At 34.2% G+C, this 21108-nt stretch overlaps 1 protein-coding gene and 1 long non-coding RNA gene across 3 annotated transcripts in view; one reads left to right on the top strand and one right to left on the bottom strand.

Moving 5' to 3' along the window:
* LOC128211110 (guanylate-binding protein 3-like) overlaps positions 1-21108 on the top strand; it is a 35970-nt gene that overhangs the window by 10210 nt on the left and 4652 nt on the right. Inside the window, exons 2-11 of one of the 2 annotated variants that reach the window (XM_052915529.1) lie at positions 13471-13564; positions 13821-13878; positions 14676-14709; positions 16327-16529; positions 16850-16977; positions 17082-17191; positions 17456-17871; positions 18514-18788; positions 20371-20595; positions 20794-20890. In XM_052915529.1, coding sequence (XP_052771489.1) covers positions 13475-13564; positions 13821-13878; positions 14676-14709; positions 16327-16529; positions 16850-16977; positions 17082-17191; positions 17456-17871; positions 18514-18788; positions 20371-20595; positions 20794-20890 — 1636 coding nt within the window. In that variant the 5' untranslated portion in view covers positions 13471-13474. Of the gene's footprint in view, positions 1-13470; positions 13565-13820; positions 13879-14675; positions 14710-16326; positions 16530-16849; positions 16978-17081; positions 17192-17455; positions 17872-18513; positions 18789-20370; positions 20596-20793; positions 20891-21108 lie in introns of those variants that run through there. The other variant, XM_052915530.1, reaches the window with a different exon arrangement.
* LOC128211111 (uncharacterized) lies at positions 1941-10733 on the bottom strand. The gene is made up of 3 exons (XR_008257215.1): positions 10634-10733; positions 10069-10103; positions 1941-1999 (listed from the first exon to the last, which is right to left on the bottom strand). It is a non-coding gene; the product is annotated as an uncharacterized LOC128211111 (long non-coding RNA).

Below are 21108 nucleotides of genomic sequence, written 5' to 3' on the forward strand. Positions count from 1 at the left end.
TGCAATAGGCGAACTAATCAGATTATATCTAGCTTTACTTAGCTAATCTTTACCTTGAAATCCCATCTGTTCTTAACTAAGAATACAGAGATTGTTCACAACAATTTCATTATTCTCAGCTCTTTTCCAGAGTCATTCTAAGTTTAATTAATTCGATGCATAAATCAATCAAATTATTTTCCAATAAGTACTAAACTTCTAAGTCAAACAAATATAGTAAGTAGCTCTATTTATCTAAATAATCTAAGCTAATTCTTTTCTACAAGTACATTTATCCAAACAAATCACTACTAACTGTACATGTGTATTTATTTCAGAATCTCTTCATAGTAAATTCATTACCTGTTGAATGAAGTACATGGATCATGACTTTTCCAAATAAGGTTACACTACTACTTAATAATCACCTGACACGTCACATGACCTTAAGCTTCTAATTTAAGAACCAATGAAAGTCAGCTTTTACTAATTAGTATGTAAACGTCACTAAAGTGGGGGTAAAACGGAATAGCTAACACAGCTGTCAAAAAGCAGTACTTCAAATCTCACAACTATTACCTAGTTTATTCAATGACAACGGACCAAAAATCACAAATGATCTCTCCAAAACTCGTCTTAATACAAGACAAATACAAATGAGGCTTGAAAATTAAAATGTCTGGGGTAATCTTGCCAAATATAATTCAATACACAACTAGATCAATATGAGGGCAAAATGTAGACCATGTGTTGGAATGCAAATGTAAACAAACTCAGCTGATTGAAAATAAATATCAGAGTGGTTTCAATGTAGCGGAAAATAGTCAGAATATAGTGTTAAATGTTAAACAGTGCTAAAAATAACTTAGTTACTTAGTAAGTTAATGTCCTTTACCAGTATTAAAGTACATGCAAAGTGAAAATACTCTTACTTTCAGTTTCACACTACAATATCTCACCAAAAATGTACATCGTGATCAATATTATCTTTTTAATCAAAAACTGCAGTTATCTTTTTTAAAATAAAACTATAAAATCAGGAAATAACAAAAATAAATAGAGAAATACTGAAATAATTGCAATTTCTGAAAAATTTACAATGCAATATTTATTTTACTCACGTAATCTTGAAAACCTTGATCTTTACTGCCACTAGGCACAAATATATAAGTCCTAATTCACAAATAAAGTTCACTGCTACAAAGTTTCTGTCTTTGATGATTGAAGAATGCGTCTCCTGGTGATCACGATACACGCCATGTCTCCCTGCGGCCTGAAATCCGTCCCAACATTTCAAAGAAAGTTCTCAAACGATGGCACATCCTCACGTAAAACCTGGACCACGAAACAACCCGATATGGTGGTAGCGAAAGTCCAAACGATCCAATCCAATCCATATGGGTTAACGTTCAGATCCATCTACTTTGGTTATGGTAGTTGATTACTGCTACAAATCTATATCAGTCCAATAATCCAAATTACACACTTGTCTTACACTAGATGTTTAATATGGTGCATATATTACAATATTTCCACTGTCTTCCATTCTTTTAATACAAATCTCTGTTTTCAAAGTGTCTCCTGTATTCATTTAATGTTGATGGTCTAAAAGGCACTAAACACGTTGGGCGCCAATATTACCAGTCTAAACTTTCCAAGCTCATCAAATTGTTCTTATAGGAATGTTAGAAAGGCACGGGTTCGTTTTTTATCTTTATTGCACCGTTTCAGATATCATAAACATTTATATCCAGATAGTTCTAGTAACGTAATCCGTATAATATAAGCAAGACCACGTTCTGAAAATAGAAAAGAGTAACAATACTTATTACAATACATATATATAACTGTTCTTGTAATAAAAACATAAGGTACATAGTAAACAAAGAATATATGCGTTACATTAATAAACAAACATGTACAAAACAGTTTACATCAATCACCTACCAAATCTGAGGGACTGAACTCCTCACTCTCAATCACACATCTCTCAGATGAATGCAATTCATGCTGGTAATAACTGAAAACCCAAAACCATGAATGCAATATTAAATGTAAAGAACAATTAGCAGATTATGTTATATTGAAACCAATCATTATTCAGCCTGACAAATCTACCAAATGCATGATTACATGTCCAACACATTGCAAACACAAATAGAAAAGTTAAAAGATGAAATGCAACCAATACTGATCATAATAGTTTTCCTTTACTTCGACCAGATCAAACTAAAAGCTTCCACAACTTCTCAAACGTTTTCAACAATGGAAGGAAAATCTTTGCAACAATGATAATTTCAGTCACCTGACCAATTTCAAAAAAATCACTCAACCATATAACATACCATGGTCTAAGGGAAACAATAACCAATAACTTGTAAAAATGTAAAATCAATCTGCATGAATTGTCTCCATTAAACTCTCAGAATTTCAACTGGGCTACATTGTTAATATTGTTATATAGTCATGGAAATGACAATTGTGTTTTTGAATGACAGTGATGTTCTGTATAATGGGCCGGTGGCCGTAAATTACTTAATAAACTTGACTTGACTTGACTTGATAACAGTCACAATACAAAAGACACATCACAGAATGGTCCACCGATATCGAAGAATTGTCAATTTCTTGAAAATATGTGCCAGGAAAACAGAAACACTTTTTTATAATAAATAAAACAGTTTCATGAAAGAAAACATCTGACATCAATAGACAGACAATGATTGAGGCACGAGGCATATATAAGAAAAGTGTCAGATCATTTAACTATGAAAAAATCAATTTAAAAACTGAAAATTATTAAATACAATATCAAACTAGAAGCGCCGCAATGCGACGAAACCAGGTTTTTGTTATGGGCAATCAGAAATTATAGCCAATTAATTTGTTGTATGAGCAAGTTCAATCTGCAGCTTCATATAAGCTATATTCACACTAAGATTCATCACTATCCATCAATTCTAACTAAGTTGTTGGGCAGAAAAACATTTTTCTATTTTTAGGAACAGTGACCTTGATCCCACCTCCCAAGCTAGCTCTTCACATAAGCTACCTTCGCTCTAAGTTTCATCAATATCAATCAATCCTTACTAAAGTTATTGGGCAGAAACCATTTTTCTATTTTTAGTAACAGTGACCTTGACCCCACCCCCTCAAAAGAAATTCCAAGCTTGCTCTTCACATAAGCTACTAGTACCTACACACAAAATTTCGTCAATATCTATCAATCCTAACTAAAGTTATTGTGCAGAAACCATTTTTCTATTTTTAGTGACAGTGACCTTGACCTTAGCTTCACCCCCCTCAAAAGCAATCCCAAGCTAGCTCTGTACATAAGCTACCTACACACCAAGTTTTATCAATATCTATCAATGCTAACTAAAGTTATTGGGCGGACACCATTTTTAAATTTATAGTAACAGTGACCTTGACCTTAGCCCCACCCCACTCAAAAGCAATCCCAAGCTAGCTCTTCACATGCTACCTGCACACCAAGTTTCATCAATATCTGTCAATCCTAACTAAAGTTATTGGGCAGAAATCATTTTTCTATTTTTAGTAACAGTGACCTTGACCTTAGCCCCTCCCCACTCAAAAGCAATTTCCAGCTAGATCTTCATATAAGCTACCTACACACTAAGTTTCATCAATATCTATCAATGCTAACTAATGTTATTGGGCAGAAACCATTTTTCTATTTTTAGTAACAGGGGACCTTGACCTTAGCCCCACCCCCCCTCAAAAGCAATCCCAAGCTAGCTCTGTACATAAGCTACCTACACACCAAGTTTCATCAATATCGGTCAATGCTAACTAAAGTTATTGGGCAGAAACCATTTTTCTATTTTAAGTAACAGTGACCTTGACCATTTTTCTATTTTAAGTAATAGTGACCTTGACCTTAGCCCCTCCCCACTCAAAGCAATCCCCAGCTAGCTCTTCACATAAGCAACTTACACACCAAGTTTCATCAATATCAATCAATGCTCACTAAAGTTATTGGGCAGAAACCATTTTTCTATTTTAGTAACAGTGACCTTGACCCCACCCCACTCAAAAGAAATTCCAAGCTTGCTCTTCACATAAGCTACTAGTACCTGCACACAAAATTTCGTCAATATCTATCAATCCTAACTAAAGTTATTGGGCGGAAACCATTTTTCTATTTTTAGTAACAGTGACCTTGAACTTAGCCCCACCCCCCTCAAAAGCAATCCCAAGCTAGCTCTGTACATAAGCTACCTACACACCAAGTTTCATCAATATCGGTCAATGCTAACTAAAGTTATTGGGCAGAAACCATTTTTCTATTTTAAGTAACAGTGACCTTGACCATTTTTCTATTTTAAGTAATAGTGACCTTGAACTTAGCCCCTCCCCACTCAAAAGCAATCCCCAGCTAGCTCTTCACATAAGCAACTTACACACCAAGTTTCATCAATATCAATCAATGCTAACTAAAGTTATTGGGCAGAAACCATTTTTCTATTTTTAGTAACAGTGACCTTGACCCCACCCCCCTCAAAAGAAATTCCAAGCTTGCTCTTCACATAAGCTACTAGTACCTGCACACAAAATTTCGTCAATATCTATCAATCCTAACTAAAGTTATTGGGCAGAAACCATTTTTCTATTTTTAGTAACAGTGACCTTGAACTTAGCTCCACCCCCCTCAAAAGCAATCCCAAGCTAGCTCTGTACATAAGCTACCTACACACCAAGTTTTATCAATATCTATCAATGCTAACTAAAGTTATTGGGCGGACACCATTTTTCTATTTTTAGTAACAGTGACCTTGACTTTAGCCCCAACCCACTCAAAAGCAATCCCAAGCTAGCTCTGTACATAAGCTACCTACACACCAAGTTTCATCAATATCGGTCAATGCTAACTAAAGTTATTGGGCAGAAACCATTTTTCTATTTTAAGTAACAGTGACCTTGACCATTTTTCTATTTTAAGTAATAGTGACCTTGACCTTAGCCCCTCCCCACTCAAAGCAATCCCCAGCTAGCTCTTCACATAAGCAACTTACACACCAAGTTTCATCAATATCAATCAATGCTCACTAAAGTTATTGGGCAGAAACCATTTTTCTATTTTAGTAACAGTGACCTTGACCCCACCCCACTCAAAAGAAATTCCAAGCTTGCTCTTCACATAAGCTACTAGTACCTGCACACAAAATTTCGTCAATATCTATCAATCCTAACTAAAGTTATTGGGCAGAAACCATTTTTCTATTTTTAGAAACAGTGACCTTGAACTTAGCTCCACCCCCCTCAAAAGCAATCCCAAGCTAGCTCTGTACATAAGCTACCTACACACCAAGTTTCATCAATATCGGTCAATGCTAACTAAAGTTATTGGGCAGAAACCATTTTTCTATTTTAAGTAACAGTGACCTTGACCATTTTTCTATTTTAAGTAATAGTGACCTTGACCTTAGCCCCTCCCCACTCAAAGCAATCCCCAGCTAGCTCTTCACATAAGCAACTTACACACCAAGTTTCATCAATATCAATCAATGCTCACTAAAGTTATTGGGCAGAAACCATTTTTCTATTTTAGTAACAGTGACCTTGACCCAACCCCACTCAAAAGAAATTCCAAGCTTGCTCTTCACATAAGCTACTAGTACCTGCACACAAAATTTCGTCAATATCTATCAATCCTAACTAAAGTTATTGGGCAGAAACCATTTTTCTATTTTTAGAAACAGTGACCTTGAACTTAGCTCCACCCCCCTCAAAAGCAATCCCAAGCTAGCTCTGTACATAAGCTACCTACACACCAAGTTTCATCAATATCGGTCAATGCTAACTAAAGTTATTGGGCAGAAACCATTTTTCTATTTTAAGTAACAGTGACCTTGACCATTTTTCTATTTTAAGTAATAGTGACCTTGAACTTAGCCCCTCCCCACTCAAAAGCAATCCCAAGCTAGCTCTTCACATAAGCTACCTACACACCAAGTTTCATCAATATCAATCAATGCTAACTAAAGTTATTGGGCAGAAACCATTTTTCTATTTTTAGTAACAGTGACCTTGACCCCACCCCCTCAAAAGAAATTCCAAGCTTGCTCTTCACATAAGCTACTAGTACCTGCACACAAAATTTCGTCAATATCTATCAATCCTAACTAAAGTTATTGGGCAGAAACCATTTTTCTATTTTTAGTAACAGTGACCTTGAACTTAGCTCCACCCCCCTCAAAAGCAATCCCAAGCTAGCTCTGTACATAAGCTACCTACACACCAAGTTTTATCAATATCTATCAATGCTAACTAAAGTTATTGGGCGGACACCATTTTTAAATTTATAGTAACAGTGACATTGACTTTAGCCCCAACCCACTCAAAAGCAATCCCAAGCTAGCTCTTCACATGCTACCTACACACCAAGATTCATCATTATCTGTCAATGCTAACTAAAGTTATTGGGCAGAAACCATTTTTCTATTTTAAGTAACAGTGACCTTGACCTTAGCCCCTCCCCCTCAATAGCAATCCCAAGCTAGCTCTTCACATAAGCTACCTACACACCAACTTTCGTCAATATCTATTAATCCTAACTAAAGTTATTGGGCAGAAACCATTTTTCTATTTTTAGTAACAGGCGACCTTGACCTTAGCCATACCCCCCTCAAAAGCAATCCCAAGCTAGCTCTTCACATAAGCTACCTACCCACCAAGTTTCATCAATATCTGTCAATGCTAACTAAAGTTAGTGGGCAGAAACCATTTTTCTATTTTAAGTAACAGTGACCTTTACCATTTTTCTATTTCAAGTAATAGTGACCTTGACTTTAGACCCTCCCCACTCAAAAGCAATCTCAAACTAGCTCTTCACATAAGCAACTTACACACCAAGTTTCGTCAATATATATCAATGCTAACTAAAGTTATTGGGCAGAAACCATTTTTCTATTTTTAGTAACAGTGACCTTGACCTTAACCCCACCCCTCTCAAAAGCAATCCAAAGCTAGCTCTTCCCATAAGCTACCTACACACCAAGTTTCATCAATATCTATCAATGCTAACTAAAGTTATTGAACAGAAACCAATGTTTGACGCCCGCCGGCCCGTCCGCCCGCCCAACGACAACCTCATTCTAATAACCCGGTTTTCGTTGAAAACCTGGTTAAAAATGCTGAACTATACTGGAAGTTGTTAAAGAATAGTACAAATGCTAAACAGCCTCGAAATATTTCATTAGATTCTCTACTATTATTTTAAGGCAATAAATAATCAAGAAGATTTTTTCAACCCGATGAGGATATTTTGAAATTTAATGAAACAATCCTAAATAATGAAATGGAAATAATGTTTAATGTTTAACTAGATTTGCCTTTTAGTATAGAAGATATAAATGATCTGAATATTGGCCGCAGTTCAAGACCAGATAAAATCATAAACGAATTTATTGTTTATGGTAAAGATGTATACTGCTGATCCTTTTTAATAAAATTATTAAGTTTAGATAATTTCTAGACAAATGGAGTGAACGGTATATTATTCCCATCTACAATAAAAGTTCTTTAGAGGATTAGAAGTATAACCGTACTAAGTGTTGGGGATAAAAATACTAAATGTATGAATGAACGCTTTAATAAATGGACGGAAAGTAACTACATTCATGTTCAAGCTCAAGCTAGGTTTCGTGCCAAAATGAGCACAATAACATTTCCGTATTAAATGACTTAATAAGCCATGTGTTTAAGCACTAAGTGTTGGGGATAATAAAATACAAAATGTATGAATGAACGCTTTAATAAATAGACGGAAAGTAACTATATTCATGTTTAAGCTCAACCTAGGTTTCGTGCCAAAATGAGCACAATCAACAACATTTTCATATTAAATGACTTAATAAGCCATGTGTAAGAAGCAGTTATTGTGTTTATTTGTTGACTTTTCTAAAGCGTTCGATTATTAAGCTATGGAGAACATATGGTACAAGTTGTAAAATTAGGAAAGGTATTTAAGATCATAAAAAGCATGTATTTGAAAGATTAATCTAGATTAAAACTATTGAATGAAGAAGAATTCGAAAGTTTGTAAGGCGTTAGGCATGGCGAAATTATCAGTCCTTTGTTGTTTTCATTTTACCTTAATGATTGAGAAATGATTTTTTATAAAGAGAGCATAAGGCATACTTTGATAAGATTTACCTTTTACGTTTTTACTTTATTCAGGATTGTCGAAATATGATTAAGGTTTGCGCACGTAACCTGGTTTAAACCCCCAGTAAATTTACACTTTACTGACTGTTCCAAGGCTGTACCTAAAAATCCATGATAAATATACCTATTTTTTTATATAGCATATATGCACTTTGTGGTTTGTGGGGTTTTGTGCTGTTGTTCCATGTTTCTTGTTTGTGTTTTTTTGTGTCTGTGATCTATGTCTTTGGCGTTTATCGTGTGCCATTAAACGGGGTTTATGTTAAAAGTTTTGACTACTGAGATTGTTTTTGTAGTTTTGCACATGCATATTCATTGCAAAAATATGTTTATGTTACTGTATGCAGATGCTATAGTTAATTTTGCTCAAACTAGCGAATATATGCAACACAATTTAAATACTTTAAATGAATATTGTTCAAAGTGGACGTTAACTGTCAACTAAGATAAAACTAAAAAAGTTATATTCAGAAAAGGGGTTAGATTACCTGACAATTTACAGTTTTACTATGGCGATTCTGAATGGAGATTGTCTCAAGATACTGTTATCTTGGAGTGGTTCTTGGGTAGAATGCCAAAAAACCCTTTCTGGTTAAGCTCAATAAGCACTTTTCAAGTTAAAGAGGTTTTGGTTTAAATTTTCTTATTCATAAGTAAAAATGTTCTAAATGTATTTGATAAGCTAGTTAAACCCATACTGTTTTATAGCTGTGAAGCTTGGGGTTTCTCGCAAGCAAGCATCATTGAAAGAATGCATACACAGTTTTGTAAAAGTGTCTTGTGTGTTAAAGTTTCTTCTCAGAATAACGTTGTATATGGTGAGTAAGGTAGACTTGATGTATAAGTTATGTTTAATGTTTTACTTCGTTTTAAAAAGGAATCCTAGAACTATTGTTTGGATATCTATGTTAAGGACTATGCTATGTAATTTCGGTTTTCATGAGGTATGGCTTGCACAAGGGGCTGGCAATGTATTTTTTGTCAATATTTTCAAACGATGTGTCAAGGAAACTATGGTATGGTAGAATAGAAAATCCACATTAGCATCCTTCTACAAGGTCTTCACAAGTTTTGAATTAAGTGATTATCTTAGGGACTATACACCAGTTTTTTTCTGTAAAGAATCTCAGGACAATTATATAATAAAATGTTTTACTCTTTGATATCATAATTGTAAAAAAAAAAAAAAATGTAAAAAATAAAATCGAGTCGGCGACCGGGTTCGAACCGGTGACGCCAAAATTGCAGTTCAGTGTTTAATCCACTGTGCTAAGAAGGTTAACCCTAAATCGTTGGACTATTTAAGCTATATACCTAACTTGGCAATATCACGTGGTAACATCGACTAGCCAATCATGCATAAGAATGAATTCTACTAGGTATACATACCTAGTAATCTTTTTTAATGGAAAAATACGAAACTATGTGAACTCCAGTTATCTGGTTTCAATGCATTGTACACATCAATACCAAGTTTATGTCAGTTTTCGACGATTTTCTTTTTTGCACTATTTCATCATACGGTGTATAGCCCATTTAAGCATGTGAACATTAAAAATATCGCATAGTTTTGACAAGATTGTTAATATCATCACATAGATTAAATATTGAAACCGGTAGATGGACTAATATACCAAGAAAAGAAAGCGTATGTAATTATTGTAACAAATAAGAGGACAAGTATCACTTCCCTTTTGAATGAAAGTTATTTGAAGAAATTATAAAAAAGAACTCAAGAAATATTATACTTCAAGACCAAATATGTTTAAGTGTATTGATATGTGAAGTCAAATAATGTTAATTTAATTTAAAACATAGCTGTCTATGTATATAAAGCTTTTAAAGTAAGACGGTTGACAACAAAATTGTAGTTAGTTTTATCAGTAAGCATTTCCTTACCAGGACAGACGGACTCTGGCTACTGACTGGCAGCACTGAAATAAAACAAAAACCCATTAAGTATCTTGGCCATTTAAGATGCAATTGAAATTACAATTATCTTATTATGTGAAATTGTCAACACATATTTACTCATTCATAAATAGTTATACAACTCTTAATTGCAATCTCAATCCGGTTGTTATAAGATAATAGAGTATCGGACTGTAGTCTTTATTTTATTTACCTGAGAGTTTCATAAGATTTAACTGAGTTATTACTTCTCAACGCATGTATATACGGTAACTTAATATATTTTATTATTCAAATATCTAGTTTGCTTTTTGTTAACTATGTATCCCTTTGTTTCGTTTATCCACGTATTTGTTAAAGATACACTCTTACTGCCAATTAAGATTTACCAAAACTAAAACAATTGTTTTGATATACCGAAATGAATGAAGAAATGTCGGAAGCACTGGTTCTTATTAAGGATACCGTGTGTAATTTGAAAGAAAGGTGCAGAAAACACGGTATTTTACCTTATGAGACGATAGAATATCACAGTAAATATGTTAGCACTCACCAATCATTTAATATATGTGCGTTTTCTGCTATTAAATACACGGTTACAATCTTGTTATCAGTTATTAATAGTTTCCATAAATGCATTAATTGGAAAGTAGTTAAGGGTTTATCACTCAAAATTTATGTTTGCTATACATGTGTATGTATTGACTTTGAATAAGAGTGTCACTTTGAATACCAGGATGTAAACAATAGCCTGTGACCGAAAGAAAAAGTAGGCTAATGAAGCATTAGGTTAACATTCACTCTTTATTTTTATATGTTAACAAGTTACTTATGTACTACACTTTATTTAGGCAATTAAGTCATACTGTATCACTAGTCAAATAACCATTTTGTAAATGCAATGTAGATGTAAATGTATGTTCGTCTTTGTGTCATAATCATTGAATTATGTTTAAATGTTTGATCAAGGGTCATTTTACCTATTTTAAACACATCGTTCGAATATACTTTACTATTTGTTGAACACAAAGGATACGCCAGAGATTGCGTTGTTTGATAAAGGATTTTTGTGTTGAAGGAAAATGTTTCAAATGTGAATGTATTATATTTACATGATGCTACAATAATTGACATGATGTCCACTAAGTATAAATTATTCCATTGTCTGTTTTCATTTTCACGCCATGCTTTTATCATGCTATTCAATCTTGTGGAACGTGTGAAAATGACATTTTGAATAGAAACTTTGCACGACAGCCACACTGCCCTACAAGTAATAAAAAACGTTTGAGCGCAGATATATGTTATAGTATGAGTGTGGTTTTCAGTCTTCTAATGATTGAAGTCCGAAAGCGGGCACAGCCCGTCACCGACTGAATTGTTTAAAGGATCAAAAATAAATGTTAACTTTCTTAGTGTTAAGCGCGAAATACACGTAGACTAGCATACGCGCATGCGCGAGTTTCTAATTAACACACTTAATAAAACAATGTTTAAAATGAAATTTGGCGGCTGAAATCTGCTAATGGAATTTTGAGATCCGGCAATATAAAACTTTAGCGTTCGTGCTAATTCCTCCGCCAATAAGATCGCTGGAGAGATGAATCACTTAAAAGAGCTCCAAAAAGTAGATTATAGCTGCCAAAATCATTTCTTTTACCATAGATATCATCTTTCTCTCGCTTTCTTCGACTTGATCTTTAAAAAAACAATCAATAATCATTGTTGAAAGCTTTACAGAATTAAATAGTGTTTGCTTTTCTTGCTTTTGATACTTACTTTGACAAAAATATGTACTTTTCGTTTACCATTAGTCTGTGTACGATTTCATTTTCAAATGGATGTAATTAATAGAATTATTCATGTAAAAGGCTGTTACATAAATTTGAAAAGTAACCAAAGCATTTTCTCTTTTTTACAACAATAAATTCTAAAGAATGTTTTAATAAGCCTTTTTCTTTGTCTTTCATTATTTGAGAGTGTATTGTCCATTTGGATAATTTTCATTTCCATGTCCGTCATTTGCTGATTAAAGCTAGTGAAAGTCAACAGTTACTTAAAGATATTGAATTACTCTATGAGTAAAACATTTCCCAAAAAGTATTGGCATACAAAACACAGTAATTTAACTGTCAATTACCAGAACGGGAATAATTGCAAATAATATGTAACAAGGGGTCGTTACAATGAAAGAGGGAACTCTCTTAGGGTTTATCTATACGTTTATTTCCGGCCTCTATAACATCTAAGCCCTGAAATACATCATACAATCATTTAGTCTATATAAAATAATACAAGATATCGAGTGGCCGATACTGGAATAAATGAAACATTGATAACGAATAACAATACAATCACATTAGAAACAATACACATATAAAACACATACAAAGTACATACCATTCACAGGTACAAGTTCACAACAGAACCTACCGAGTGTGGATCGAACTCGTGCAAAAGGCTCACACCGCTATCACTCGTCTCTGTGCTGCTACTGTTACTGTACTGCAAAGTTTATAATGGTGAAATAGACAGGGCTCGTGACTCTATAAAAACATGCTATTGCCGCAGAAATATCCCGCCATAATGAAATATACAGGTACAGCCATGTACATGAAATATAATTCAAAAAGACGTTAACAAACAAGGCATTGCCCATTTGCAACATATCACAAATGCAAATATGAATAGGTACAAAACTAACCTCAAAATCCACAAGTACCTGACAAATTTAAAATAATACTTTGGTTTCATGGTGTCCTCTTCTTCCAAAACTTATGTAAAAGTGCAGAATGTCACATGACCAATTATAGGATTAAAACCACGAAAATGCGGGAAATGATTTCACGCCTGACTTAATATAAACACATATCATAAAGCTAATGGTCAAAGGGAGACAATTGATAATTCTTGCCAAACCATAAGTTTACAACTACCAAAAGTTAAAATGCATGAAAATAATGAAGTTTCAATCCGGTTACAAATAAATATTACGAAAAACAATTACAATTGCGATATAAAAGTCAAGACTATGGTTTGGAAGGAATTAAGCCAATGATTTAGCCGAGTTCGTCTGTTTGTCACGTCCTGATGTTTCATGTTATATGACGCAGTATGATTGACTACGTGCCAGATTTACCTGATTACGTGTGAATGTTTTTGTGCGGGAGGAAAACGTTTTTGTTTTTGTTTTTAATATATTGCGCCTGTTGGACCTTCGTGGGCCAGGCAGTCTTTATTGGCTGGAGGCATTGACAATTTACAATTCAATTCATCATGTTCTACAATGACTATGAAGTTTTAAAGTTCAAAGATAATTGTATCGGGAATCCAAGGCAAGGGTGTCTATCTATCAAATAATCTGTATTTTTGTTGTATTTTTATTTTCAGGAAAATGGCTGAAAACGAAGATCAAACTGATTCTGCAGCGCACGGGGATGTGAAATCAAAAAAACACTTTTTTGAAAGTATGTCCTCCGGCAAGGTATTCTGTGTTTGTTGTTTTGTAATGCTGTTTGACTTTCGTTTGAGCGTCTAATTTTCCTTTATACATTGCCAACGTTAAATGGTTGCGTGTCTGGTCCATGTAGTTTTTATTATATTATTAGAGTAGACTACGTACCTACTATATTTAAATGCTTAACATTAGTTCCATCTCAAACGATTTATTTTCTGCTGCCAATACTGTTTATATTATAATTGTATAATATATATTATAATTTTTGTTAATCTTTTAACAGTCAAACAAACTGCCAACACGGAGTTCGCAGAAAAAGACCAAAGCATCACCAAAAACAGGTGAGATTTAATAATCCAACCCCGGTTAAGTATATCCAAATATAACACGATGCTGGAAATCCTATTTAAAACACACGGGCAAACATAAACAATTACGAGTATGACAAAAACATGAACTACATTTTAACTATGGTTAGTTTAACTGAGATGAGTGAAAAATAATCTACCATGTCCGCTCGTAACATCCTCGGTAAGCCTCGTTAAAATATTATTTCCACAACCTCGGGTTTGGATGAAACGCTCTTACACGAGCGGCCATTGAAAACACTTATTTTCTTAATCGAAAAGAAGGAAAAACGTGTTGAATAAGATCATTTTAGAAACCTGATATGAACATTTTTTGAAGAAATCAGATTTTGTTCTGAACCATGAAACAAAACCATGATAGAACGACATACTATGTATTTAGTGTCTCCGTTCATGTATCCACTAATGGAATATCACGACGATTTCTGAGTCTTTTGTCAAACGAATGTTTTGTTATTACCGTATTTACTTTAGTGGATAAGCAAGCTGTTATTTATGTTGCTTCGAATCATACAACTCCTAGGGTCTTCCATTTCTTATAACCATTGACCTGAATACCTGTTTACAACATGTAAGAAATATTTTAATATTTCAAAGATAACGATATTACAAATATGTAGAGGATAAATGTTTGTTTCAGTGTTTGTATTCTTACTTACTTGGGGCCAACGACAGTCAAAGACTTTTACACCTGTCCTTACCTTATTTCTCTGTAGATCCATTTTGTTAAAAAAAAGACATTTGTTTTGTAAAGCAGGTTTCTGTTTCAGAAACAGGCCAGAGTCATCTTGCCGGAAATCAAAGGTAAACATTTTGCTCATGTTATTTACGCCATAGTTGTATATATCTACGAGAGTGCCTTACGCTTCATCTTGTGATTGCCAGGCAATAACGGTTGCACTTTTTTTGTTGCATTTAAAGTCAATACGTGATTTCTTCAAAAGGCTCAGCTATAATGTCAATACAACATTAACGGCGCAATGTACACGACATTGCTCTGTTGTAGCCTCATAATACATGTACCTGTATACAAAAGCATTTTTGTAATCCTGTAGGCAAGCGTCAGACTGGTCTGCTCTTGGTGCATGTCCAAGGCACTGAGTCATATTGCTTTAAGAATATTTCTAGGTTCAAGTTTCCGCCCCGAATGTTTGGTTATTATGAAACGGGAAAACGTATCAAAGACCTAAAATTGGAGAATACAAGCAAGTTTTCATTTTTTAATTCCGAAACGCAACTACTACCTTATTGATATGGGCTGGGGATCCCTTATTGTCCATATTTTACAATCTCCTTCGGAGCGTTAACAATGTAATTTGACTTTTTGTATAGCACGATGCTATCAGTACCCCTAAGAAAAGAAGAAAGTGGTCGATTCTCCAGTTTAAACATACCAAAAGCACATGCTGTACCATTGGTATATGCATTATAAGACCTGTTTAAGGTTATTTTACTGAAATAAAGAAGGTTAAATTGGCGTTTTGCAGTCCAACAGTTGTTGCTAAGGAGAACCGAGAACAAGGCGAATTTAAATGAAACTACTCAGCATATGTTTTGAAATTCAAATAGTTACATTCTTATAGTATACTAAATATTGAAAGTTTGATGTTCATATTGTATCAACCGCAGCAGCTGTTCACGACGTTACACTTATATTGAATATTTTTTGATATTATTGATAACAATAGCTTTAATACTTTAACAATAACTTCTACTACAGTAAGTTGCAGAACATTTAACTATTTTTAATCATGTTTCAAGTTTTATTTTTAAAAAAAAACAGAAGGTCAAAGACCCATGAGGCATAAAGTGCACAATGGTGACAAATACAAATAATAAGTGCGTGTGCGGTAACATATTAACTAATACATTTTATACAAAATTAGATTAAGAGCATGCATACATTTATAAAGCAACTGTTCGAGTAAATTTTCTTTTACTTTTCCGAGTTTATAAAACATTATCCCTTTCAATCTAAGTGCGAAATCATGATCGATAATCAAATATAATTATAAGGATTAATCGATTTTCGTCGATGGCCATGCTGTATGAACGCCCATCCTGCGTTCATACAAACTGAACACACAAACAATGCGATCAGTCCTTAATAAGGTTTATCCAATGTTTAGCATGAAGAATATTTAAATTTGTTCTCGAGAAAAATAAAACAATTTGAAAACAGAGTCAGTGTGATTTGGACTGTTCATTTGTAAATGCATCACTGTAAAAACCCCATATAACGATTTTTCTAATGCTTTATATACTTTTATAATTCAAAGGAAATTACAGGGTACGATAACTTAACATTTTTCGACCCTGCGTAAGGTGCCGTATAAAACATAACATTGTACAGAGAAATGCTTACAGACCATATTTAAGTGATTTTCAATAATGTTTTAATTGTGATTTTGGGGTTTGTAGAGATTGGTTGCCGCACGATCTTGAAGTTTTTAAAAAGCCGATGTGTTTAATAAGCACTGAGGGTGAAAACATTCTCAAAATAGAAGAGCAAACTTTGGAACAGTTGGAAAAGATCGATCTTCCGTGCTGCGTGGTGGCCGTTGCAGGGTTGTACAGGACCGGGAAATCGTACTTGATGAATCGACTGGCTAAAGCTCATTCCGGTATGGCAATCTATGCAGACGGAACAAAGAAACTAAACACGTACCAATTTTCAGAATAAATGTTTATTAATAGTTGTTAGTTTTAAAGCTTTAACAGAATCAGTATGTTTTGTCCGGCAAAGTTAGTTTATTCTGCTAGTTTATTGATTTAACGGAGGAAATAAGGAATACTGTATCAGGTCATTGAGGCAAATGCAATTACATCAACAAATGCAAGACGATCATATTCACCATGATAAATGCATTGATTCCATTGTATATCAGTGTAGAAATATGAGCACACACACTAATGGAACTTATTCACATTCACCTTTCAACAGGTTTTGAACTGGGAGATACAATTGAATCAAAAACGAAGGGAATTTGGGTATGGTGCAAAATGCATCCGGAGAAAAAGCAAACTGTCCTTATTCTACTCGATACAGAGGGACTTGGAGATGTAGATAAGGTCAGTTATCTACTATTTTTAGCCTTAAATTTTGCGTTTAGTAATGTTAAAAATTTCTCACACATTTCTGACATATATTAAATAATAATATTTTCATTTACTAGGGTGATCCCAAACATGACAACAGAATCTTTACCCTGGCAGCGCTCCTGTCCAGTACCTTGGTGTACAACATGAAAGGGGCATTTGATCAGGACGCTGTCAATAAGCTGACGTATCCTTACAAATTGATATCAGAAATATTGCCAAAAAACGTATCAGTTAAGCTATGTTTGTTTGAAATGTAACCCTCAAGGTGTGTCCTTTGACAGTCTTAACAATCTAATCGAGAACTTGCATGATATTGAAATGTCCTTTGTTAGTTACGTGTACTTGAACATCGTTACTCTTAGCATATTTGTTATTGTGTTGAAATATGTTTGTCAACGGGTTTTCATTAAACGTGGTTTTATTTTTATATTTTCCTGAACACTAATAGATTTGTTTCCGAAATAGCGAACAACATTCAAATTGGAGGCAGAAAACATGTTGACGATATCGAAATGAAGCTTTTTCTTCCAACATTTGTACTGGTATTGAGAGATTTTGCTTTAAGACTCGAGAAACAAGGCAAAAAACTCACCCAAGATGAATATCTTGAAGATTGTTTAAAGAGCAATCCTACGAAAGGCGATTCATTTAACAAACCCCGAGAAGCAATTCGGACATATTTTCCTCAAAGAAAATGCTGTACACTTCCTGCTCCTGGAGACTCGGAAGTCGTTGAAAAACTTGAAAAACTTACATTTGACAAACTTTCGAAGCCGTTTCAACAAAGGACTGTTGAATTTGTTTCATATGTGTACAACGAAGACCATAAAAAGCTTGGAATAGGCAAACCAGTCAATGGGTCTAGTATGCTAATTAAATTCATCACCTAAACCTTTTTCGTACAAGAACTTCTGAAACTGTATAATTGCATAACATGCGTTTCCGAGTTTTTACCGGGCCTAGAATTTTCTGTCTAGTCCATCCCGGGCAAGACGACTCACGTGTATGTACGAGCCATTTCCGAATAATAGTTTCATGGCAAATGATACTTAATTAAAAATAAAACGATTTAAAAAGGCAAAGCTAGAACAATGTACATCAACAAAATATCAATACAAATTTAAATGAAAACGGCAAAACAGCGACGTCAATCAGGAACTATTTGACGTTCACTTCAAATAACTGAGCGTCATAACGTTGGCGTCAATAAACAACTTTTTGTGGAATATCTGAAAATTACTTTCACCGTCAACATTGCAGTTAAATTTAATTTTCGGTATGCAAGAAAAAGTATAGATCACATGTATACAGGGCGTATGATACAATCCGACCCTCGGTCACGCTTCGTGGCTGGTAACTCGGAAAGCCTCGTTTCCGGCTTCCGCACGTGACCTCGGGTCGGATTTTTCCTTCTGCCCGCATACATGTACAAAAATACTCTGTTCCCTAACATATATTTCGTATTATTTATCAATGATTGTTTCTATAAATTGACACTTATTGTAGTGTTTGCCGATCTGACCCGAAAGTACATTGAGACGATAAGAAATGGAGGAGTTCCTGATGTTGACGACACATTTCGAATGGTTGCAAAGAAGGAAAATGAAAAAGTAAGTAGACAGGCATTGGAAAAGTTTAACAAACTGATGGAGTCCATTCCAATGCCAGAACCTCAAGAAGAATTTGAAAAACGTTTGCTGGAGGCACAACTCAAATCACTGGAATATTTACGCAACAACGCTGTTCATGATGAGAATAATGGAACGGAGGAAATCGCAAAGGTTTGTAACCGTTGGCTCTTATGTTTGCAATGGGAATTAAAAAATTAAAATGCAAATAATTTAATTACAATTATTCGGCCAAATCTATAACTCGCAATACATTATGGCTTTCATTGATATTTAATTCAAGAGGTCTTGTTCATTATGTTTAAATACTTGATCTGGATGTGTGCGATTACGCATTTAATTTTCGATAGTACATGTAAATATGGAAAATTGTTTTTCTCTAACCCCGAACCTGGATTTAATATTATGTTATTTTACTGTAACTCAAAGCTACTGTAAGTTGAACGTGAATTTATCGTATTTATTAACAATTATCCAATTCAACCAAGGCCATGTTTTCAAAAAGGTCATTTTGATTCCATTTATTTTAACTCTCTGGATATGCTTTCAAGGTAAGACAGAATGCACGGAAGTTATCTGGTTTGCAATTCAATGTTAGTCGTCCATATACATAAAATAAACTAGAATAACATGGATATACGTGTACGCTTACATCTAAGTATTATTTCACTTTATTTTTAGAAATATAAAGGACTGTACGGAATAGTTTAAATGCCAATAGCCGCGGTTCGTATTGTTCAACTATGTTTCTCTATGTACGTTCCGTATCATGATTTTAATGTAACCGGTTATTCGATATGTATAAAGCGGCACGTATACTGTGTCGCTATAGAGTGTCCGCATGCAGAGCGAGAGGTCGTGGGTTCAAACCCCGACAGGTGCACATAGCGATTTGTGCAATATGTAACATTTGGCGCCCAACAAGGGACCCGAGTTGCACAATAACTACTAGGTCATTGCGAATTGACCTTTGTTTCCGAAATTCGACGACGAATTTCAAAATGGAGGGGGATTGTGTTATCGGGTATTCGATATGTATATAGTGGCACTTTTACTGTCTCGCTATAGAGCTAGCTTTTATAGCGACGTGGTGAGTGTCCGCATGCAGAACGAGAGGTGCACATAGTAATTTGTGCAGTCTGTTACATTAATTATGCATTTTCTCGATAAAATATGTACCTTTCTTTAAAATAACATGTACGAACCTGGAACAAGTTTTGCGTCCAGTCAATTACCAATGTTTTGACCTTAAAAACGCATTTTGGTGGAAAATTGACAAGAGTGTCAGCAAAATACTAAATATAACGTTACATAATACACACTCGAGGACATCGCATTGATAAGTGCCTATGCATACTTAATTATAAATTTTGAAAAAGAACCACTGAGAAAATGGAAAGAAAGTATTTGACTTTAAAATGACGATTTAAATACCTATCTTCCACCCCAGTTCATCATAAAGTATAGTATAATCCTATCGTTGATTTAAATATCGCGTCTACCCAAAATACATATTTCCGTATTTGCAAGGCATATTTTATACATCAGCGAGTGCAATATTGTCATTGTTTCTACATATTTAAACTATACAATTTAAAATGTGAATCGATTGATAATAAAACGAGTAAGGAATACACACCATTTGAATACCTTAGCACAAGACATTCAAAATATTTTTTATAGGATCTAAGACATTTGTATTTGATTCGTTCGTCTATTGTTGTATTTCCTCTAGGAAAAAATGGACTTAGTTTTCATCAAGCTAAGATCAAAGAATAAACAATCAGTGGAAGAAAAATGCGCAGTCACACTTACTGAGTTGAAGTCCATGAAGCAATTCCAAAAACAACTTGAAGCACAGAAGTATGAGGTTCCGGGGGGCTATATCAACTATAAGACAGATGTTGAACGCATTAAGCAAGACTACATGGCAGCCTTAAAGGAGTTTAACACCGGAGAGGTACATGTTCTCTTACTGCATTTTTCATTAGGTGAATGCAATTCACAAATATATCGGACACATTCGTTTTATTCTATTATATCAAATGGTACAGGTATTGGTAATTGACAGTTAAATTACTTTGAAATGTATTCCAACACTTTTTAGGCAATACTACGTTTTACAGAAAGGGAAACTGATTTTTTTTTCATTTCAAAGGTACTGATGACTTTTACAAGCTTTTATCAGCAAATGACAGACACGGAAATGAAAATCATGCAAATGGACAACAAACTGTCAGAAGATGAAAGAAAAAGTAAGAAACGCTTATTTACTCACTACTGAGGATTTAATGTTGTAAAATTGACAATATTCAATAGTTTTTGCCTTTGTATTTCTTCAAATTCGCATAATACTTTCACATGGTTATTTCCATCTATTTGAAAAACAAATTGTTCACGCACGAATAGTAAATGAAATGTCCGGACATACGTGTGTCGAATAGGTCAAATATACGGGCCAATGTAGTTATCC

Source organism: Mya arenaria, chromosome 12 (assembly GCF_026914265.1).
Source record: "Mya arenaria isolate MELC-2E11 chromosome 12, ASM2691426v1".
Classification (NCBI taxonomy): domain Eukaryota; kingdom Metazoa; phylum Mollusca; class Bivalvia; order Myida; family Myidae; genus Mya; species Mya arenaria.